A 20,568-nucleotide genomic window follows, 5' to 3' on the forward strand; every position below is an offset into this window, starting at 1 on the left:
AAGAAAACACTATAAAAAGCGTTAGGCTAGGCTATCATATAAATTTAGAAAATACAATTGCCATGTAATTAAACAATCGTAAAACAGTTGTTATTAATGATGTAATCAACCAGAACAAAAATTTATAACCGTTGAAACAACAAACATTAATGAATTTCTAATTCATTAATTAATTTCAAATTAATGAATTTAACCATATATTAACGCATGCAGTTTCATGAAAGTTGCGAATTCTGTACTGAAACAAAGACCCTTCGATCCGCAATGGACCCGTGATCATCCGGGTGCTGAAGAGAAGACCAATCAAATAAGTGATCAGAAAAAACGGGAGGAACGGGAGATCACCGACATTCGACTTTAACTGATTAAAAATTGTACTTGCATAAGCGGTTAAAGTATGACATCAATCCATATTATTTTACAAAAATTTGATAATTGTCAACATATATTAAAAGGTCTTTTTAAGACATTTCCACGCCACATAAACGTGAGCACCCTCTTGCAACGTCACTAAAAATCTTCTGCAGGATTGCTGCAACGTGAGTTCGGTAGCGTGCCACATGCGACCTAGATCTAGATTTCTAGAACTAAAAAGTTTTCTAGGTAAACATTGAAAAACAATAGAGACAGGCTCATCTCTAAGTTTTAGTTATAGTTGTCGCATGTATACTATACTAAACTATAGTACAATATACTAAATACTATACAATGTTAATATCAGAAATTAAAGTTAGAAAAACAATAATTGACGTTCTAGTGAGTTTACGTCTATAACGTTTATGCCGGCCTTTGTTTATGAGCATGCGCAGACGTTTGAACTGTTATGAAATCAGGTTGGGGTGTAAGTTGAACGGTGTTGGACATGGCAATAACCTACTTGGCGCTGTTGAGAGAGCAGCATCATAAGAGACTGAAATGGCTTCGTCACTGGGACTGACATGAGTTAGTTTTCTCATGTAACTACCCGTAAGGTGAGTTATTATTCTAAATATTTACCTTTCATCATCGATATGGAGAGTACGAAACCTCGTTGCAAAGTTGAATGCAATCGACCTAGTTTTCTGTAATATTAATTCATCAAAAATGTGTTGTCACAGTACTGTAATATATATAGTATTTAATATATATGTATGCATATGTATGTATGTGTGTGTGTGTGTGTGTGTGTGTGTGTGTGTGTAATATATGAGTGTTGTAGTGTTGGCGATTAGCAGTCACACGTGTTAATAATAATTATAGCGTAGTTTAATAATATAATTGTAATAATTGTAGTTTAGCAAGCAAAAGTGTCAGTTAATGCGTTTAAAATATGGAAGCTGTGTCGTAGCTAAAATTTTGAAGACATAACCTTTAAATAATTGCTATGGTGTTGATAAGGCTTGTTCACTCGTGTGTTTGTAAATACTTCTGAAGGCCCGTGTACTGCGTCAGCATGGTCGTAAATTCCATCCATTGGTTCCGCAAAGGCTTGCGTCTCCATGACAACCCTGCGCTGTTGGAGGCAGCGCGAGGAGCGGACACCTTGCGCTGCGTGTATTTCCTGGACCCCTGGTTCGCCGGATCATCCGCCCTGGGCGTGAACAGGTGGAGGTGAGTGACAGCAGCTGAGGAGCAGTAGGGTTCTCACAGGAGGCAGACATCTCAAATCCAGCAGGATTCAGTGTGAACTCCAACACCAAAAGCAGGTTTACTTATTACCAGGAAACAAAATTCTATATTATTTTTTGTGTAACATTTTATTATAATACATATATAATTGATAAAAGTATTTTAATAAGAAATGATAAATAAAAATCAGAGGTGGGATTTAAGTATAGGGATTTTAAATTCAATTATTCAGTTATTACACAGCAATTTTCATTTAGACTGAATAGTGAAGGAATTCAGCTGCTGAACATTCAGGATCATTGGAGATCATTACTGGAGATTCTTTACTGGATCTGTAGACCCTGCAATGATTTTTCAGTGTTTCAGCTTTATTTACTCCAGTGCAGACTATCAGTCACACATCGTTTCTTTCATCATTACCTTCATCATCTCTCTCATCATCTTTATCATAATTTTCCTGAAAATAACCATTCATCAACATGACATTTGCAGTTAGTCAGCTGGTGACTGGTATCTCTCTATCCCAGTGAGAAGACACACGTGTGCACACATAAACACACACAAACAGCTACATGAATGGACATGTGTCTGTGGTTAATTCAGCGTCAGCTTAATTAGCTGTGATCTGTGCTGCTGTGATTGGCCAGCCTTGTGTCTCTCGCTCCTGATTGGATAAGAGGATTAAGACTGGGTGTGGTGACAGCACATACAGGTTCATAACACCTGGGCCCGTTGCCTCTGGATGTGTTGTGGCACACACACCTGCAGGCAGAGTTTATGGATGTCTACCCCACTTCTACACACCTTCCATTCAAAGTACAATTAGTTATACTAGGTGACAAAGTTAATTCTGAGTCAGGGCAATAGGGACCCTTAACTATGAAATAACAACACCCGACAATGAGGAAAATAAAGGGTATTAGTGGTAGTCTATATGTCTGTCTATATTCTTGTCTGCACACAAGAATATAAATACTAATATTAACCATAATATATATATATATATATTTTACAGAAAAGCCTCTCTCTCATTCCTAGTTATTAGAGAGCGATGGATCATGGGTCATTGTGTTGGATCTCAGCATTTATTTTGCGTCACAAGTTGCCATGGAGATGACCTACTTTTTAAACAGCCAGAACACTTTGTTCTAGCTGTTGTGCAGAAGATACACAGTGTTCCTCAGCAGAGCGCTTACATGTAGCTCAACATGAGACCATTTAAAACATTTAAACCATCATTTACAAAATCAGTTGCCTAAATTATGAAATATACACTTTTGATGTTAATTAATTCCATGTAATTAATAACATACATTAAATGAATTCATTCAAATGTATTTGTATCAAGTAATAATGATTAAATGTTTGAAATAAAATCTAAAAGCATGCTACGTAATAGTTTGATAATGTAGATTTAAGAAGTTTGTGTAGAGGTGTAGCTCTAATAAAGGGTTGATGAATTCAGCCTGGCTCATAGCCTTGTCTCTGTCACACCTACGAAGATGAACTGTCTAATCTTGAAGATGTTGCACCACTTATTTTTTATTTTTTTATTTTTTTTTAGTTAGTTTCAAACTTTATTCATTTCTTAAAAGACAAATGATTCTATGTACATAAAAGAAAACACAAATAAAATGAAATGAAAGGTGGCAGAAAGAAGAGAAAATCTTATAATTTGTGGGGATTTTACTTCAGTTGAATTGACCCTTACAAAAAACTATCAATTAAAATTCAGTCTGTATCTCTTCAAAATGGATAATGGTTTTGGGTTGAAGCGTGTCAGTGCTTCTTGGTTGAATTGTGTCAGCAATGCTATTTTGAACTACTTCATAGTTCTGAATAGTATTGTGTCAGTACTTCTGGGTTGAAGTATTTCAGCAGTTCTAAGTTGTACTGCATCAGTAGAGTGTGGTTGTGTAAGGGGTGCACACTGGTGTAGTCTCAGTTACACATTGCCACCGGTGTGGGTTCACAGACATGGTGAGGTGGATGTAGGCCAGCACTGTTGTATAATCGCTGAAGAGAGAACAGAATGTACTCGCCTTTTACTACTGTATGAGAAAGGGAACACTGAGACCTGGCAGTGTGAGTGTATATATGTGTGAGTGCGTGTATATGTGTGTGTGAGTGTGTGTATGTGAGTGTGAGTGTGTGTATATGAGGTGATTCAGCAGAGCTTTCAGTGCTTTGTCACAACTGACATACACACCGACCCACAACAAGTGTCTGTGAATGTGTGTTCAGATTCATGCATATAAGAGATTACAGCATTTACGCTAGCATCCTGCACACATGTAAACACACACACACACACACACACACACACACACACACACACACACACACACACACACAGTCACAGACACAGTTTGATTGAGTTGATAGTGAAGTGATGTTCTCTGTTGCTGGGAATTGTGATGACCTTCTGCAGTCTACCTTTCACTTCACACTGCCCTCTAGTGGATTAACACAGCTCTACAGGTTTTGACTTCTTCTTTCGGCAATTTCCATTTAGGGATCGCCACAGCGGATCAAACTCATATACAGGATGCAGGTTTTGACTATAATTTGTATTTTAACAAAGATGTCTCAACTGTGTTTTAATAATCTTTCAGTCCTGAACAGTACAAAAGACCCATACAGAAAGACCAAATAAGTTTAATTGAAGTGGTACTTCAAAACTGTGTATTTGTTTTCTTTATTGTAACAATTCATTTATTAGTCATAAAGACTTAGAGGCATGAGGTGATGTATCATACATGGTTATGTTACATGGTTACTATGTCTCAATCACAATTGGTTCATTGTGTGAGCATTGTAATTCTTTTCGCTTAGTTTTGCATTTATTTTGCAAATGTCTGTAGCAAACATCTCATCTGTTATGAGAATCATTGTATGTTATACTTTGGAGTAACCTCAATAACCCCAGTCACCGCAATCACCATAATAACCCCTATCACAAGTACCTTAAGTATGTCCCAGCTTTGATTCTGTGTAACTTTACTAAAGTACTTTGAATGCTGTGTGTGTATAGTGTGTGTATGTATGTATTTATGTACTTTATGTGATTTAGGTTTCTGCTGCAGTGTCTGGAAGATCTAGACTTCAGACTCCGTAAACTCAACTCACGTCTCTTTGTAATCCGGGGCCAGCCTGCCAACATCTTCCCCCGACTGTTTAAGGTAGCTGTTGCTCCCTCTCTGCCCCCAGGGCTGCGTGTAGCTGGGCTGTGTGAGCTGTGATGATACCAATGGCCGACCCAAGTGGGACCTTGTGACAGAAGTGACTTTCTGATTCTCTGATGGTGGAGCGTAGCCTACACAGAGTGGAGGAACCCTAGACCCTAGACCCTAGACATGCACCCTAGAGCAGCAGAACTGAGGGAGCAGACCTGTCATTCAACCATCATGCATCTACGGTTAACAGAAATAAACCTAAAGCAGAAATAACAGCCAGTACAATACTCAGAGGATAATTTAGTTGGATTAATGACCCAGGTTGAAATGTTATAAACACTGGCACTAACATTTAACTAGTAAAACACTATTATCAAAACTAGTGTTGAATAAAATGTTACAATTACATTAAAATGAAAAAATATATATATTTTTAAATAATTGTGAAAGCAGTTTCAGTTTAGATGGAGCTACGGGAAATGAATGAAGTGTAGGGTTAATAGGCATCCCAAAATAGTGATCTGGTGATCTTATACTCCATGTGATTTTACACTCCATGTGATCTTATATTCCTTGTTCAAATGTTAAAGGAAAGAAAATGATTTCACAAATTAAATGGACATTATGATTGAAAAATTGCCTGTAGGCTACGTATGGACAGAGGGGAGTGGAGACATGCTCTTTTGGAGCTGGGAGATCAATGCAAAAAACAAAGCAAAAGAGCAAACAACATGAGTTTCCTTCCATACTCCTTCTTGCCTAAAGATAAATAAAAATATAGATAACATAGCAGAGATGTGTTGTCTCCACTGGCAAATGACAGTAGATTAAAACATAACATATTGTTGATAGGACTGAATTGGCAGTTTTTTAAAGCAAATACGTGATGCTGGGTTCAGGCTGTAGGAACTAGGCTAAAGCAGACTATGAGCTCTTGTTTTACTGGATGCTGCCTCCAGGAGTGGCGGACCAACCGGCTGACATTTGAGTGTGATTCCGAGCCTTATGGGAAGGAACGCGATGCCATCATTAGAAAGCAGGCATGCGAGGCAGGTGTGGAGGTGGTTGTCAAGGTCTCACACACCCTCTATGACCTGGACAGGTAAGAATTGTGCCACAGACACTCACTGAATATATACACACCACAATACACATCAATCTTAAGTGTTGCGTAAATGTTCAGTATATCTGTGTTTAAAAGCCCAGGAAGAGTTTGGACACCCTTTATCCTAATCTGCTGCCCTATTCACCCACTCTGGCAGTTTATCAACAGCCTAAGTTTGCAATGAAAAAAGATTTGAGACTTTTTATATGGGGCTGGCTGTGTGTTTTTCTTATATGGGACTGGTCGAGATATTTGGTAAGTGGAAAGGAAAATAGGTAGTCATTTTTGGCTTGATTTTTTAGCATTCTAATCAGCTCAGTAAAGGATATACTTCAACTTCCCAAATCATGTAAAACAAATCTAGTCTACAGGTCAGAAAGTATGCCGCACTAATAATAATCACTATTCTCTCTCTCTCTCTCTCTCTCTCTCTCTCTCTCTCTCTCTCTCTCCTCCTTCTCAGAATCTTACAGCTGAACAGGGGTCAGCCTCCTCTCACCTATAAGCTTTTCCAGACCCTGGTGAGCAAATTGGAGCCTCCACAGGCTCCCCTGGACCCCTTGTCCCTGGAGCTGATGGGCACCTGCAGGACACCCATCTCCGACAACCACCAGAAGAAATATGGTGTTCCTGCTCTCGAGGAACTTGGTGAGAAACCACTGGGACTCACAACACACGCCTTCCATCCTATGCACATATTTCAGCAGAGCCTTTACTTGCTATTCACATTGGTTTTGGTTATTTGATTTGTTAATATGAGGTTATAAATATACTGTATTATGCTGTAATCTAAGTGAAATTGTGTGTGTGTGTGTTAGGGTTTGACACTGAAGGCCTGGTTCCAGCTGTGTGGCCTGGAGGAGAGTCAGAAGCTTTGTCCAGGATAGAGAAACACCTGGGTCCTGACCTTTCAGCAGTATGTCTCAGTCCACCTCTCCCATATACAGTGGACACATTAAATACCCAACAGACGCAATACAGTAAACACCCCCAAGACATGTTGGGTGCATTAATCCACACCCATACACAACAGCCACAGTAAACACCCACGAGGTGGGTACATTAAGCACTTCCCACACATCAAACTCTGCCAAATGAGCACAACTCCCATACTCACTGGGCACAATAAACCTCCCATACACTATGACCACATTAAACACCTCCCACATGTAGAGACCACATTAAATACCTCCCACATGTATTGAGCACATTAATCACGCCAAACACTGCATACTTTAAACATCTCACATAAACACTGGGCACATTAAACCTGTACACAGGAACCACTTTAAATACCTACCAAACATATTCAGGCCTGTAAAAATTAAGTTGCCACATTGTCAGTTGTGATTTGCACTCCAATCTAAATTTGTCCTTTGCATTTTACCCATCTGTGCATTGAGAACGAACACACACACACACACACACACACACACACATACACACACTAATGATTACTAGTGGGGTGTGGTGCACACGGGCCCAGAGCGGTAGGCAGACCTAGTCTGGCGTTAAGTGACATGCTCAAGGGCACTTCAGTTATGGCCTAGGGCCTGGGAATCAAACCCAAGACCCTTCAATCACAAGACCGGTTCCCTAACCACCAGACCATAAAACACCTGCTCTACTGTGTGCAGGCGTGGCAGGAGAATGTGCAGCGTCCAAAGCTGAGTTCCAGGCTCCTGCGCGCCGGCCCGCTGGGTCTGAGCCCGTACCTGCGCTTTGGCTGTCTGTCCTGTCGTTTGTTCTACTCCAAACTCACAGAGCTGTACAAACAGGTATGTCTCACACACACACACACACACACACACACACACACACACACACAAAGTGTACCATACGTGTGTTCAGCCCCACCCATTGGTAACAGGTATATAACATCAAACACAGCCACCCAACCTCCATACACAAACATTGACTACAGAACTTGTCAAACTGAAAATCTTACAGACTTTATGTGGCACAGCCATAGGAGGCCAGATGATGGGATTTATGCCCTGATAGGTGTTTCTATTGATAGTGCTGTTACTGTGTAGGAGCAGATACAGGTCAGCCAAAGCATGTAGCATATAAAATCCTGTATGCTGTGTCGCATCACTTCATCACTGACTAAACTGTTTCTGGAAGCAACATCAGCACATGAAAGCACACCATCTCGTAGGAAGCTTTACTAGAAGAGTGGACCTAAGTGGGCGCCCATGTTCTTGTACTGGGATGTCCAACAAGAAACAGAGCATGTGCATCTCACACATGTCCTTTTAGTTCTAATTTAAGATCATTTATTAGTGTGGACTGTAAAATGGATACAACCATTGGCTTTTTATTCTTGTCTTTAGCACTCTTAAAACCACATAAACGCTACATTGTAGTTTCTGCTAAGATATAATGTTGAAAGGTTTTTTCCCCCACCCGGAACTGCAGGTGAAGCAGAATGAAAGTCCCTCCATCTCCCTGTATGATAAGCTGCTCTGGAGGGAGTTTTTCTACACGGCCGCCACCAACAACCCACACTTCGACAGGATGGAAGGGAACCCCATCTGCATTCGCATCCCATGGGAGAAGAACCCGGAAGCGCTGGCCAAGTGGGCGGAGGGCAGGACGGGCTTCCCCTGGATCGACGCCATCATGACCCAGCTCAGGCAGGAGGGCTGGATCCACCACCTGGCCCGCCACGCTGTGGCCTGTTTCCTCACCCGTGGAGACCTGTGGATCAGCTGGGAGGAGGGTGTGAAGGTGTGTATGAAATAATGGTGTTGGTGTGTTATTACTCTGTGTGATGTACATATTGGTTAGGGTTATAGGGGGTCTGGTCTTATAGTAAACAGGTGCTTTTGCAGTGTGTATTTTCAGTATTTAATCTTTTTGGACTGGTGTAGTATAAATGGTGTGTGTGTGTGTGTGTGTGTGTGTGTGTGTGTGTGTGTGTGTGTGTGTGTGTGTGTGTGTGTGTGTGTGTGTGTGTGTGTGTGTGTACAGGTGTTTGAGGAGCTGTTGTTGGATGCTGATTGGAGTATCAATGCTGGCAGCTGGATGTGTCACTCGTGTAGTTCGTTTTTCCAGCAGTTCTTCCACTGCTACTGCCCTGTGGGCTTCGGCCGCCGCATCGACCCTAACGGAGACTTCATCAGGTGAGTGATTACACAACACACACAACATGAAGAAACACCACGCTCACAACTACAAATCTTAATATAAACTCTGTGATGCTTTATATCACTAATACACGCCTAACTTGGCTACCTCCTTCTTAATTTATACACAAAACCTGCAATCACCCTGCACATCTCCTGCTTTCTGTAGTCTGTGATGGCATATGTATGTATTTATGTCTGTTGTCTTATAATCTGTTTTAGCCTGACAGTGTTTCATTATATCGTACTACTGTACAACCGCCATACAGCAGAAACTTATTTAAAAATCTTGCACTGTGATTTCTGGATTTTGTTAGATTATGTCTCTCACAGTGGACCTGCACCTAAGATGTAAATTTCAGACCCCTTCATGATTTCTGAGTGGGAGAACTTGCAAAGTTGCAGGGTGTTCAAATACTTATTTTACTCACTATATATGTATAGAGAGAGACAGAGAGAAAGAGACAGTTAGAAAAAATATATATATAAAATGTATAATAATAATAATAATAATAATAATAATAATAATAATAATAATAATAATTTCATTATTTATTCAACAAAAATAATTGATCTTTCAAAAAACTGAAAATCTATCAAGTGCAAAAATTTTGTGAACTCTTTTAGTTAGCTTATGGCACCTCCTTTTGCAGCCAACCAAAAGTCTTCTCTAACCACAAACTCACATCTGCTTTTTGAGATTTTTGCTCACTCCTCCTTGCAGAACTGCACCAGTTGAGAGAGTCTGGAGGAGCATCTGACATGTACCGCCCACTACAGATCTTGCCACAGCATTTCTATGGGATTGAGGCCCGGCCTTTGACTGGGCCAATCCAGAGTGCAAATCTTCTTTCTGTTAAGCTATTCCTTGGTAGTTTTGCTGGAATGCTTTGGGTTGTTGTCTAGTTGCATAATTCATTTCTGTCCATCTTCAACTCCCTGACCAATGGCAGGAGATTCTGGTCAAGAATTTGTTCATAGGCCTGGGAATTAGTGGTTCCCTGGATAATATGAAGTCATCCAGGTCTGGAGGCAGGAATACATGTCCAGACCTTAACATTTCCACCACCATGCTTCACTTTGGGGAACAGGTTCTTCCCTTTATATGCAGTATTGACTTTTCTCCAAACATGGTGCCTATGATTGTGGACAAATAATTCAATTTTGGACTCATCTGTCCAGAGAGTGGACTTCCAGAAAGCTTCTGGTTTATCCGTGTGCTTGGTTATTCTTGAGAGCAGAGGCTGCCTTCTAGCAACTCTGTCATGAATGCCATGTCTATTGATTTTTCACCTGATTGTAGATGCATGTACATTTATCCCAGATGCTGCCAGAGAGGCCTGCAACTCTCTGGAGGTGATGTGTGGGGGTTGTGTGTAGGTGGTGTGTGGGTGTTGTGTGTAGGTGGTGTGTGGGTGTTGTGTGTAGGTGGTGTGTGGGTTTGGCCTTTACCTGAATTATTATTTTTCTGGTGCTTCTTGGTCTAAGTTTTTATGGTCATCGACGTCTGGGCACAGTTGCGGCGATGTTGAGTGCCATCGGTTTGTAAATGATTTGTCTTACAGTGGATGGATGGAGCTGGAATCTTTTGGAGATGGTCTTGTAACTTTCCCCAGAGTGATAGGCTGTCACCACCTTCTTCCTCATGTCTCATTTCCTCTCTGCATTATTGATCTGTGTGCTTTACACCTTGGCATGACAGTGGTTTCAACATAAACCTGACATATTATATACAAAACCAGTAATAATAAAATATGAGAATCATGGTAAAACAACAGTAAAATCCTAACTACTCAAGGAATTCACAAACTTTCACTGTTGTGAAGTGTGTAGTTGTATGGTGAGGATAATGAGATGAGGTTGCTCATTGGTTTGTTGGGTGGTTGTGTAAATGTTGTATGAGGTTGAATGTGTGTTTTATGTGATATGTGTTAACCTTGTAAACCCTGTAAAGCTGCTTTGCGACAACTTGAGTTGTTAAAAGCGCTATACAAATAAACTTTGATTGATTGATTGATTGATAAGTGTAAGTGTAGTATAAGGTTATCTAAGTGTTGTGTATTGTGTGTGAGGTGTAAGTGTTGTATAAGGTTACCTGAGTGTTGTGTATTGTATGTGTGGGGTAGTTTGTGTAGCGGTAGGGTCCCAGCTCCAGGCCATTGTGACCGTTGCATTCTGGTTTAATCTCTCTCTGCTTCTAGACATTATTTACCTGTACTCCGAGAATTCCCATCCAAGTACATCTATGACCCCTGGAATGCCCCGGAGGAGGTGCAGGCCACAGCACGGTGTGTGATCGGTGTGCACTACCCCAAGCCCATGGTGAACCACGCAGAGGCCAGCAGATTGAACATCGAGCGCATGAGGCAGATCTACCAGCACCTGTCCCGCTACCGCGGACTCAGTAAGAACCGTTTCTGCTGCACACAACCACATCAACAACTGACTCATTACTTCCTCACTAACATATCCCAACACTCCTCTGGTGCATCTGTGATTAAGTAAAGTTATTCACTTCACCTGTCAGTTGTTATAATGATGTGGCTGATTGGTGTAAGGCCTCTGTAAAGCAGATGTGTACTAAGGTCCTTATGGTACTGTGGGGCAAGACTGCTCAATTAGAAGTATATTATAATGAATATGAAATTAGACAGGGAGCCAAGATAGAAGTGATGTGATCAACAGTCAACAAACTCGAGAATTCTGCCTGCTGGAGCTGGTTTAGGCACCTAGACAGACAGTAAGACCGAATCAGTCACAGTCCCGATAAAAACATTAAAGGTGCGACACCTTCGTTAGAGATCTGAGAGCTGGCCTGATGCCCTTTAGTTTTATACACTTTAGAAATGTACAAAACAAAAAACAAACACTACATTTTCTCTGATTGTTTGGCTTTATACCTTCTGGAAGCCATTTCTTCTGTTTAACTATGAAAAGAAATTTTGACAAGAAGTGTTTGTACGCTGCTGTACGTCATGTTCATCTTTATTTAGAATATCTTAGCAGTTCAGCATCTTAAGGGTTAATGTAAACAGCTGTTTTTCACTTTCCTGTTTAGGTCTTCTTGCTACTGTGCCAGTAAACCATGATCTGAATGCAAATGTGAGCAATATGACGGCACCTTCTCAGGCCAAGCCCTGCCAAGGCTGCGTGGTGGTCTACGGTGAGTTTCCTTGGCTTTTTCATGATTAATTCTGTCAGAGGCTAAAGTCAGATCAAATAACTCTGATATGTAACTCTGTGCTGTATTGTAAATGGATGGTTCTGTATGTAACATGACATTACTTGGTGTGTTCTTTAGGGGGCAGGAGAGACAAAAAGCATAGTGCTGGAGGCACAGGGATGCAGCCTGGACTGAGGGGTGCCAAACCTCAGTCCAACAGCACTGACACAACTGGTACACAGACACACACCCACACACCTCTATGAACTCCCCTCCACCATATACTAGACTAGGTTTATACTTGACGCGTCGCGACCGGAAGTTTGCGTGTGTCACACTTCAGCGCAATGAACAAAGTCATGTTTGCAGGGTTCATACACCTTTACAAGGTGGAATTCAAGCACTTGTACATCACTTTCAAGGTCCATTTTCAATATTTTCCATCACCTTAAGCTTAATTAAGTTACATATTTATACATATACTCGAAATGATTTGAAATAATTCACTTTTTTATCACATTATTTAATGGTTGTTTATTTTCAAAAAGACCAATCTTAATGTCTTCACGTTCTCTCATGTTTTGCCCTGGAATTACAAGTGGTTTGTATTTGTTTACGTAATACAAGAGAACTGGGGGGTATTCCAAGAAGCGGGTTTAACAAACTCTAAACTTAACCCTGAACTCGGAGTTGTCTTACCCCGATCTGACATACTCAGAGTTTTCGGTTCCAAAACGGCGGATCGGAGTTAAAGTAATCAAGGTCGCTCAACTCTGAGTAGGTTGACCCAGACAGAAGCGCGTTCACGCATAACTATGAAAGGCATTCTTAATGGAACGCAGATAAATAGGATTTATCATGGACTTAAACGCGAAAATCAGCCGAACATCGTATTTCACACCACTGTAGCTTGAAGTATTAATGACTGCGTATGCAGAATATTTAGATATTATTAAACGTAAATGTAATACTGCGGTATCTGCTAAAGAAAGGCAGTCAGCATGTCAAAAAATTGCCAACAGAGTTAATGCGTGAGTGAAAATGATATTTTTATATTTAGGAGAAGGGTGCGATTATATTATTATTTTCTCCACCTTTATAATACTGTATTGAGTTTTTAAATATTTTTTTATTGAACACTTACTAATTCCAGGTCTAATCTGAGTGGTGTGAAACACACATGGCATCAGATAAAAATGAAGTATAAGAATATTGTACAAAGTGGTATGGCTGTACATAACTATATCTTATTCTTAAAATATATTATAAAATATATTTATTTACAGGAAAAATTAAATAATGAAACATAACAGTGAATTTGACTGTAATGTATATTAAAAGGTTACAGGGTGGATGGTAGGGTGGGTGGTGGTGCATGATTTAATGTGGAAAGCAGTGATTGCAGATGGAGTCTCTGACAACTCCACCATCTCTGTTGTCACCCACATGCATGTAAGGTTCCTCATCTGTGGGCATGTCAGAGATGGTAGGCTGTCGCTCTTCCTGGATGGTTGCAATGTTGTGTAATACCACATATGCCATTATTATGTGGCACGCCCTATCAGGGGTTACTCTGAGCCCCTTCAGGCACTGGAACCTGGCCTCGAGGATTCCTAGGGTCATTTAAATTCTTGCCCTGGTTTTGCTGTGGGCCTGATTGTAGCGGGACTGTGGTCCAGGTGCAGGATCTGAATAGGGAGTCATAAGGTAGGCCTATAGGACAGGCAGGGATACCCTCTGTCTCCATGAAGGAGGCCGTCATGTCCTATAATCACACTAGGATTTGCAATGATTTAACTATTACACTGCATGTGAACAACTAGCAAAACTACCGCAGGCCTACTCTGTTCAGATTTGTTGTACAGTGTGGAATCATATACGGATCCTGGCCATCTGGCTTCAACATTTGTGATGAGGTGGGAAGCATCACATATGATCTTGATGGGAAGAACGATCAGTTACAATAGCTACGTTATTTTTGTTACCATTAAAGATAAGTACATTATTCATTAAGGATTATAAAGGTTAGTACCTGTACATTAATGCTATGGATGAATTTTCATGTTCTAATGGTGCTGGAATAGGTAGCATATGTAGGTTCCATCAATACAGCCAATCACTCTAGGAAATCCTTAAAATGTAAATGGAATGAAGTTCGTTATATATTGCCTCCCCTTTGCTTAATTTCTTTATTGTCCGTGTGAATTAAAGACAAACCAATGATGCTGTGGAATTCCTCTTTGATGTCCATAACTGGCTTAAGCCCAGGAAACACCACAAAACCGGGCACTAGTCATTTTAATGCCGGACATAGTTTTCGGACAGACCGACATACAGTAGCTTTGCTGACAGATTCCTACACTATAAAGAAAACTTCCACTAGCAAAAAACGAAGCCCGATATATAACAATCTGGAGAGAATTTAGGGCTGATCCGCGATGTGTAATATTTGAAATGTTATTATAATAATAAAGTTATTGATGTAAGTAATGGATTGTGCTGAAAACGATAACGTTCATTTAAAAAATAATCCGAAAATGATAGTAGGCCTATGTCTATTCGGGGTTTTATAAGGCGTTCCCGACGAAGAACTCAGCGAGTTTCAATATCCACGTGATCTTCGAGGAAAGGACACGTCATGATGACGTGTTTGTAATGGGTCAGGTCCAAGTTAACCTGCCAGCGAGCAGGTTAGCTTCAGAGCATAAGTTGCTATAGTAACTGACTCAGGTTCTCTCTAAGCTCTGTTTCTGAAACGGAAAATCTCGAGTTTCCGTGAACTCTGAGTTGACTTACCCGGTTTTCTCGCTTAACCCGCTTCTTGGAACACCCCCCTGTTCAGTCAGACAGCTATTTGTTGTGAAACGAAGTAGTTACAATTTCAAGCATTTTCAAGTAATTTAGCCTAAATTACAGCACCTTTCAAACCTGGAACACAATGCAACATTATAATTTGTCAGGTAAATGTTCCTTCCCCTGTTTTTGAGGGGTGTTACTTTATACTACCATATATCGTTTCAGAGAACACTGCAAAGAATGTGACGCATCAAGTATAAACGCTTCAGCCATTCGCGCGAGGTGTGCGGAATCGCGCGCTACGGTCACTCGCAAAAGTATAACTGAGCCTTTACACTCACATCACTCACTCACACAGCATATTCACACACTTGGCAAAAATGCCATTTTGAACTGCCAGCTTTCTTAGTGTCGGTGGCTATCTTAAACAAACACTGTGGAATTAAAATTATGTCACTACAAATATTCTTCTGATCTGTCCCTCACAGGCCACCGTACTTTGCCAAATGTGTCCTGTTGTCAAGGCCACATGTTTGCAGTGCCACAGCAGCCAGGTAGAGTGGACTCAGGTGTCAGTCATGAGATGAGAACATGAGGGGTGCCATGGCGACCGCCCCCTGTGCTCATAGCTGTGATGTGTCATGGTCTTCATGGTTGTCGTTTTGTTTGCGCATGCAGCACACCTCAGCCGGCCGCCCGGCTCTGGGAAGGGAAAGAGGGAATGGGAAGCTGAGCATGATGGGTGCCATGGCGATGGAGACTCCACTTCCTCTGTTCTAAAAGTTCAGCGTCACAGTGCAGAGGTCAGTGTGAGGTCAAAAGGCAAGGTTCTGAGGCCTGAGAGCATACCATGGCTCATAATAAAAAATTATATTTATATATATATTATATATATTTATGTTTTAAGAATATTTTTAGGCCCTCTGAGAGGGCGTAGAGGGCCCTGACGGTTCCCCACTGATATATATATATATATATATAAATATAACTTGTTCTTATCTAAAACAGATTTGTTACTGAATATTGTGTTTATACCCTGGTGTTTTTGTTTGTTTTTCAGGAGAGCTGTGAGGGTCACGCAGTGGGCGGAGCTTTCTCTTTGTGAGCTGCTACCTTCACTGATGGATAGATATGAATTCCTGTGTTATGTACAGATGTTTTGTACTAAACTTTAAGTACCCTTCAGATTGGCTACATGCATAAGTACTGTAGTATTGTCATTACAAAATCCCAAGCACCACTAGCAGTTTGGTATTTAGCATCAATTGACATTCAGTGATTCAGATTCATCTGTGGTCACATTTGTACACTCCAAAGCCCTTGAATACTGTTAGCTCCTCCTGCCTGTTAGCTTCTCAGGTCCTCCATCAGCACTGCAGTTTTACACTTGCAGCACAAAGATCAACTATGGAAACTGCCATAAAAACAACAGCCAGCAGCTCTAACAGGGTTACTTTAGAAAGAATGTAGTGAGCTTGTAGTGTCTTGGCCCCTAGTCCTGATTGGGATGATTCTTTAAATGTCCCAAGAGTGTGTGACTGTGTCTTTACTTATTTGAAGGGCAGCTCACTGGCCAGCAGGCTGTGTGTTGCCTGCTGTATGCACTTCTTGTCCTTTTGTTCTTGGCAGCTAGATTAAAATTCTCACTTCATGCCTTTCTGGATTTCTGGACCACCTGGATACAGTTCTGGGGACCCCATGTACTGAGCTGAATCAGGTGTGTGAAAACAGGGAGAACACAAGCCTGTAGCTGAGCTGTATGGCTCTGATAGCACTGTGCAGCACAGTTGGTGTCTCAGCTGCATCACCTCATTCAGTCTTCCATCCACACCACTGTATTACGTTCAGCCATCTTGGGAGATGACTCACCCAGCAGCCCTGTGTCTACTCTGTGACTCCTCCCTCCATTCCTGCTACTGCAAACCCAGACTCCTCCCACTAGCCCTGCAGCTCCACTCCTAGACTCCTCCCACTAGCCCTGCAACTCCCCTCCCAGACTCCTCCCACTAGCCCTGCAGCTCCACTCCCAGACTCCTCCCACTAGCTCTGCAACTCCACTCCCAGACTCCTCCCACTAGCTCTGCAGCTCCACTCCCAGACTCCTCCCACTAGCCCTGCAGCTCCACTCCTAGACTCCTCCCACTAGCCCTGCAACTCCTCTCCCAGACTCCTCCCACTAGCCCTGCAGCTCCACTCCCAGACTCCTCCCACTAGCTCTGCAGCTCCACTCCCAGACTCCTCCCACTAGCCCTGCAACTCCACTCCCAGACTCCTCCCACTAGCCCTGCAACTCCACTCCCAGACTCCTCCCACTAGCCCTGCAACTCCACTCCCAGACTCCTCCCACTAGCTCTGCAACTCCACTCCCAGACTCCTCCCACTAGCCCTGTAGCTCCACTCCCAGACTCCTCCCACTAGCTCTGCAACTCCACTCCCAGACTCCTCCCACTAGCCCTGCAACTCCACTCCCAGACTCCTCCCACTAGCCCTGCAACTCCACTCCCAGACTCCTCCCACTAGCTCTGCAACTCCACTCCCAGACTCCTCCCACTAGCCCTGCAGCTTTATAGACCCCTCCAGGAAGCTTCCTTTCTCTTCACAACTCAGGTTTTGTTTATCTTTTCTAAACACTGCTGTAAATTGGCTGTTTGTGGTTTGGTTTTTCTACTGTGTATCATTCCTTCAGTGCAGCATTCAAAACAGAAGAATTACAGCTGTGATGCATCGTACCAGAAAATAAAAGCAAGACAAAAGAACTTGCTGGTCTCTCTGAGTTTTAACTTTAACATCCAGGCATTAACATTCCTCAGTGCCTGTGGGAACAGCCAAGCTCATTGATGCTTTCATGGGTACTGGCTTAAGTATAGCCTGAAAGATACACATCTGAACCTAGTAAAGCCTTTTTGAATTTAGTGTACTGTATTTTAAAAATTTTTAGAGATTAGGGATAATATTTTATTAATGTATGTGAGAAATATATGTCTCTAGCAAGAATGTTTATTATAAAGATATATGGCTTTATTTTATTTAAAGAAGGGACAGCACACATTTGCAGATAAAACATAGCAGACCTGGTACTTGCATTTCAATGCAAAAATTACATATAAAACGTTCACATACAAAAAGGCACAGACCTCCTCTGATAGACTGAAGAAATGGGCAACTTTAGAAATAAATATGTTTTCTTGTTTACAAACAGAGATCTGGAGGCATGATTAAAACATCACTGAATGCAGCCCAACAACAGCAGAAACTCACACCCTCTGTGTTGACATTAGTAAAATGTTCTTCTGAAATGTGTCCCAGTTTCGCTACAAACCTTCAGAGTCCTTATATTTGCAAAGGCCGATTTACAAATATATGAGAGACTGCAGGTGTCTTTGCTGAATGGCACTTATCAGAGCCACCTGACCGGGGTGAGGATGCCCTGAACCATCAAACCCCAAAAGCAAACATTTTCAAACAAATACAACCAGCATTTAGGAAAGAAACACAGAAGAAGAAGAAGAAAAAAAAAGAAGTATGCTGCACAGAAACAAGGAACAGAACTCTAGTGTTAGGGCTCAGAGGTGCACTCCCCTTGTCCATCATAATCATCCTCTTCTTCACTCTGCTTTGTCCTTCCTCTTCCCTGTGAATGGAACTTTGCTAGCTACTGTTGCTCCAACTGTGGACACACCCCCGGCCACAGCAGAGACTCCGCCTTTGACCAGGCCAACGCCTACAGACGGGACAGAGCTAACAGCTGATTTGGTGATCTCCAGGCTTTTCCCGCCTAGCCAGGTCACTCCCCCAACTGTTGCACCAACAACACCCTTGGTGGCGTTGAAGATGCCTCCGGTCACTCGCCATAGAACACCGGGTGCAGAGGCGGAAGGCTCCGCACCCTCCTTCCCCTCATCTGGAACACAGACACAGAGCTTCAGCCCCAAGCCCCTCACAGCCCAAACAGCAGCATATGCATGGTGGGGTCTTTAACCAGGCTTGAATGATGACATCAGTTCCCCAAGGACAACCCCAATTAGCAGCATGTTTGCTACGTTTTTATTTTTAGGGTTGACCTGATAGAGCAGCTACTTCACATTTTGTACAAGCAGACAGTCATTTCACAACAGTTCATACGTTTTTACAAGTGGGCACCAATCAACTCTGGGTGGGAGCACTTACAATGGGGCTTCAAAATGATAAAACTTCTGCTTAAACGTGCTGGTTTTGTGTACAAGCTCTATAGAATATAGTGAGATAAAAAATATGTATTGCATCATATAGCACCTGCACCCGGGAAAGTAAAAAACAAACCAACTCCCAACGCACGCACCCGCACCAATGAGCGGTGACGCGCCGGTCCCATGGTGCTGAAATAGCCGCCAGACAGAGTGCTCTATATCTCAAGTGTGTTGGGCGCCTTTGTGCAAACGGGTTATTTATATTCACACGTGGTGGGGTCGCGACCTGCGCGTGCGGTTTACCTGCGGGGGGCTCCACTCCGGCTTGAACGGTCTCGTGCTCCTGAGCTGTGCCGCCGTGCCGCATCTCGCAGACGTTCTACAGGGGGATACGGTCCGATTAGTGCAGTGCGCGTGTTTAGACGGAAGACTTGACACGTTTCACATTTAAAGAGATAAACTGTTACACTGTTTCAGTCAAACCCGAGAACCCCACATGCGGAAATTTAATTGACGTTCCGAAAAATTCAATTGTTGAAAAGCTTGTTTGTGAGGCCAAAAAATACACCCCACCAGAAATTGAGGGCGCGACAAAAAATAACATGGTTGCAAGTTATCTGACAAACAAATTGCATATCCTCCACGTAACCAAACCAAGCACCAATGATGTAATATTAAAGAGTTTAAACGCAAACAGTTACAATTTAAGAATAATTTCTTATATAAATGCTGTTCACGATAACATCCAAATGTAAATTAGCCACTGTAATATAGAAAAGGCAACAATTTTAGCATAATCACAACGAGTACATCGTTTTTGGTAAAACTAAAATTTACTAACTTTGCAAGTTAGCTGACAAACAAATTGCATGTCCTCCACGTAACCAAACCAAGCACCAATTATGTAATATTAAAGAGTTTAAACGCAAACAGTTACAATTTAAGAATAATTTCTTATATAAATGCTGTTCACGATAACATCCAAATGTAAATTAGCCACTGTAATATAGAAAAGGCAACAATTTCAGCATAATCACAACGAGTACATCGTTTTTGGTAAAACTAAAATTTACTATTTAAAGGAATAGTATAGGTTCTCTAAATACAATCTAACTTCCCTCTCGAGTCAGATAAGCAAAAATAGAACTGAGAAAATGAACCAGCATGTGTAACCATACTTACCTTAACCATTGTTTCTGGCAACTTCTCGGCAGCAAAGCGATCCGCTCGTTTTTACGTTATTTACTCCTGAATAAGCGCACCTGGGACAAATTTGGTGCGCTGCACCTCCGAGAAACTTCACAATATCAGTTTGGCATCAGGCCACAGGTCTGCTATTTATCTTATGTGAAATGTCCGTAGGTAATCTAAATGTGAAAAACACGTACTGTTCAGGTCCCTAAACTTTTTCCCCCTTTTTCGA

General features: G+C 41.7%; 2 protein-coding genes across 3 annotated transcripts; one reads left to right on the forward strand and one right to left on the reverse strand.

The window, feature by feature from the left end:
* The first annotated feature begins 569 nt into the window (after positions 1–569).
* On the forward strand, positions 570–17,337 carry cry3b (cryptochrome circadian regulator 3b). Of its 2 annotated transcripts, none has more exons than XR_013130150.1 (15): positions 570–971; positions 1,414–1,590; positions 4,682–4,790; positions 5,744–5,886; positions 6,353–6,537; positions 6,708–6,805; positions 7,527–7,667; positions 8,311–8,622; positions 8,866–9,017; positions 11,222–11,424; positions 12,079–12,183; positions 12,322–12,417; positions 15,205–15,296; positions 15,468–15,533; positions 15,658–15,732. XR_013130150.1 is itself a non-coding variant. In XM_077001108.1 (15 exons), the coding sequence occupies exons 2-15, from the start codon at positions 1,433–1,435 to the stop codon at positions 16,082–16,084; spliced, it is 1,938 nt and encodes a 645-aa protein (XP_076857223.1). In that variant the 5' UTR covers positions 572–971; positions 1,414–1,432; the 3' UTR covers positions 16,085–17,337. The 2 variants fall into 2 exon arrangements, 1 of the variants encoding a protein (XP_076857223.1); XM_077001108.1 differs by lacking the exon at positions 15,205–15,296 and adding an exon at positions 16,040–17,337 and having other exon boundaries at positions 572–971; positions 15,658–15,782.
* A 621-nt stretch (positions 17,338–17,958) lies between these two features.
* LOC143511431 (transmembrane protein 263) lies at positions 17,959–20,468 on the reverse strand. Its single transcript, XM_077001122.1, has 3 exons — positions 20,328–20,468; positions 19,449–19,524; positions 17,959–18,880 (listed from the first exon to the last, which is right to left on the reverse strand). The coding sequence occupies exons 1-3, from the start codon at positions 20,334–20,336 to the stop codon at positions 18,585–18,587; spliced, it is 381 nt and encodes a 126-aa protein (XP_076857237.1). The 5' UTR covers positions 20,337–20,468; the 3' UTR covers positions 17,959–18,584.
* Positions 20,469–20,568: the final 100 nt, after the last annotated feature.

This window comes from Brachyhypopomus gauderio, chromosome 1, assembly GCF_052324685.1.
Source record: "Brachyhypopomus gauderio isolate BG-103 chromosome 1, BGAUD_0.2, whole genome shotgun sequence".
Taxonomy (NCBI): domain Eukaryota; kingdom Metazoa; phylum Chordata; class Actinopteri; order Gymnotiformes; family Hypopomidae; genus Brachyhypopomus; species Brachyhypopomus gauderio.

Bases quoted from the DNA above. Each gene is read 5' to 3' on its own strand.
- cry3b (XM_077001108.1), top strand. From the start codon at position 1,433: ATGGTCGTAAATTCCATCCATTGGTTCCGCAAAGGCTTGCGTCTCCAT. The intron at 1,591-4,681 runs GTGAGTGACAGC...TATGTGATTTAG, and splicing joins CTGGGCGTGAACAGGTGGAG to GTTTCTGCTGCAGTGTCTGG. The intron at 4,791-5,743 runs GTAGCTGTTGCT...TGCTGCCTCCAG, and splicing joins TCTTCCCCCGACTGTTTAAG to GAGTGGCGGACCAACCGGCT.
- LOC143511431 (XM_077001122.1), bottom strand. The intron at 18,881-19,448 runs GTAAACCGCACG...TCTGTGTTCCAG, and splicing joins CGGAGTGGAGCCCCCCGCAG to ATGAGGGGAAGGAGGGTGCG.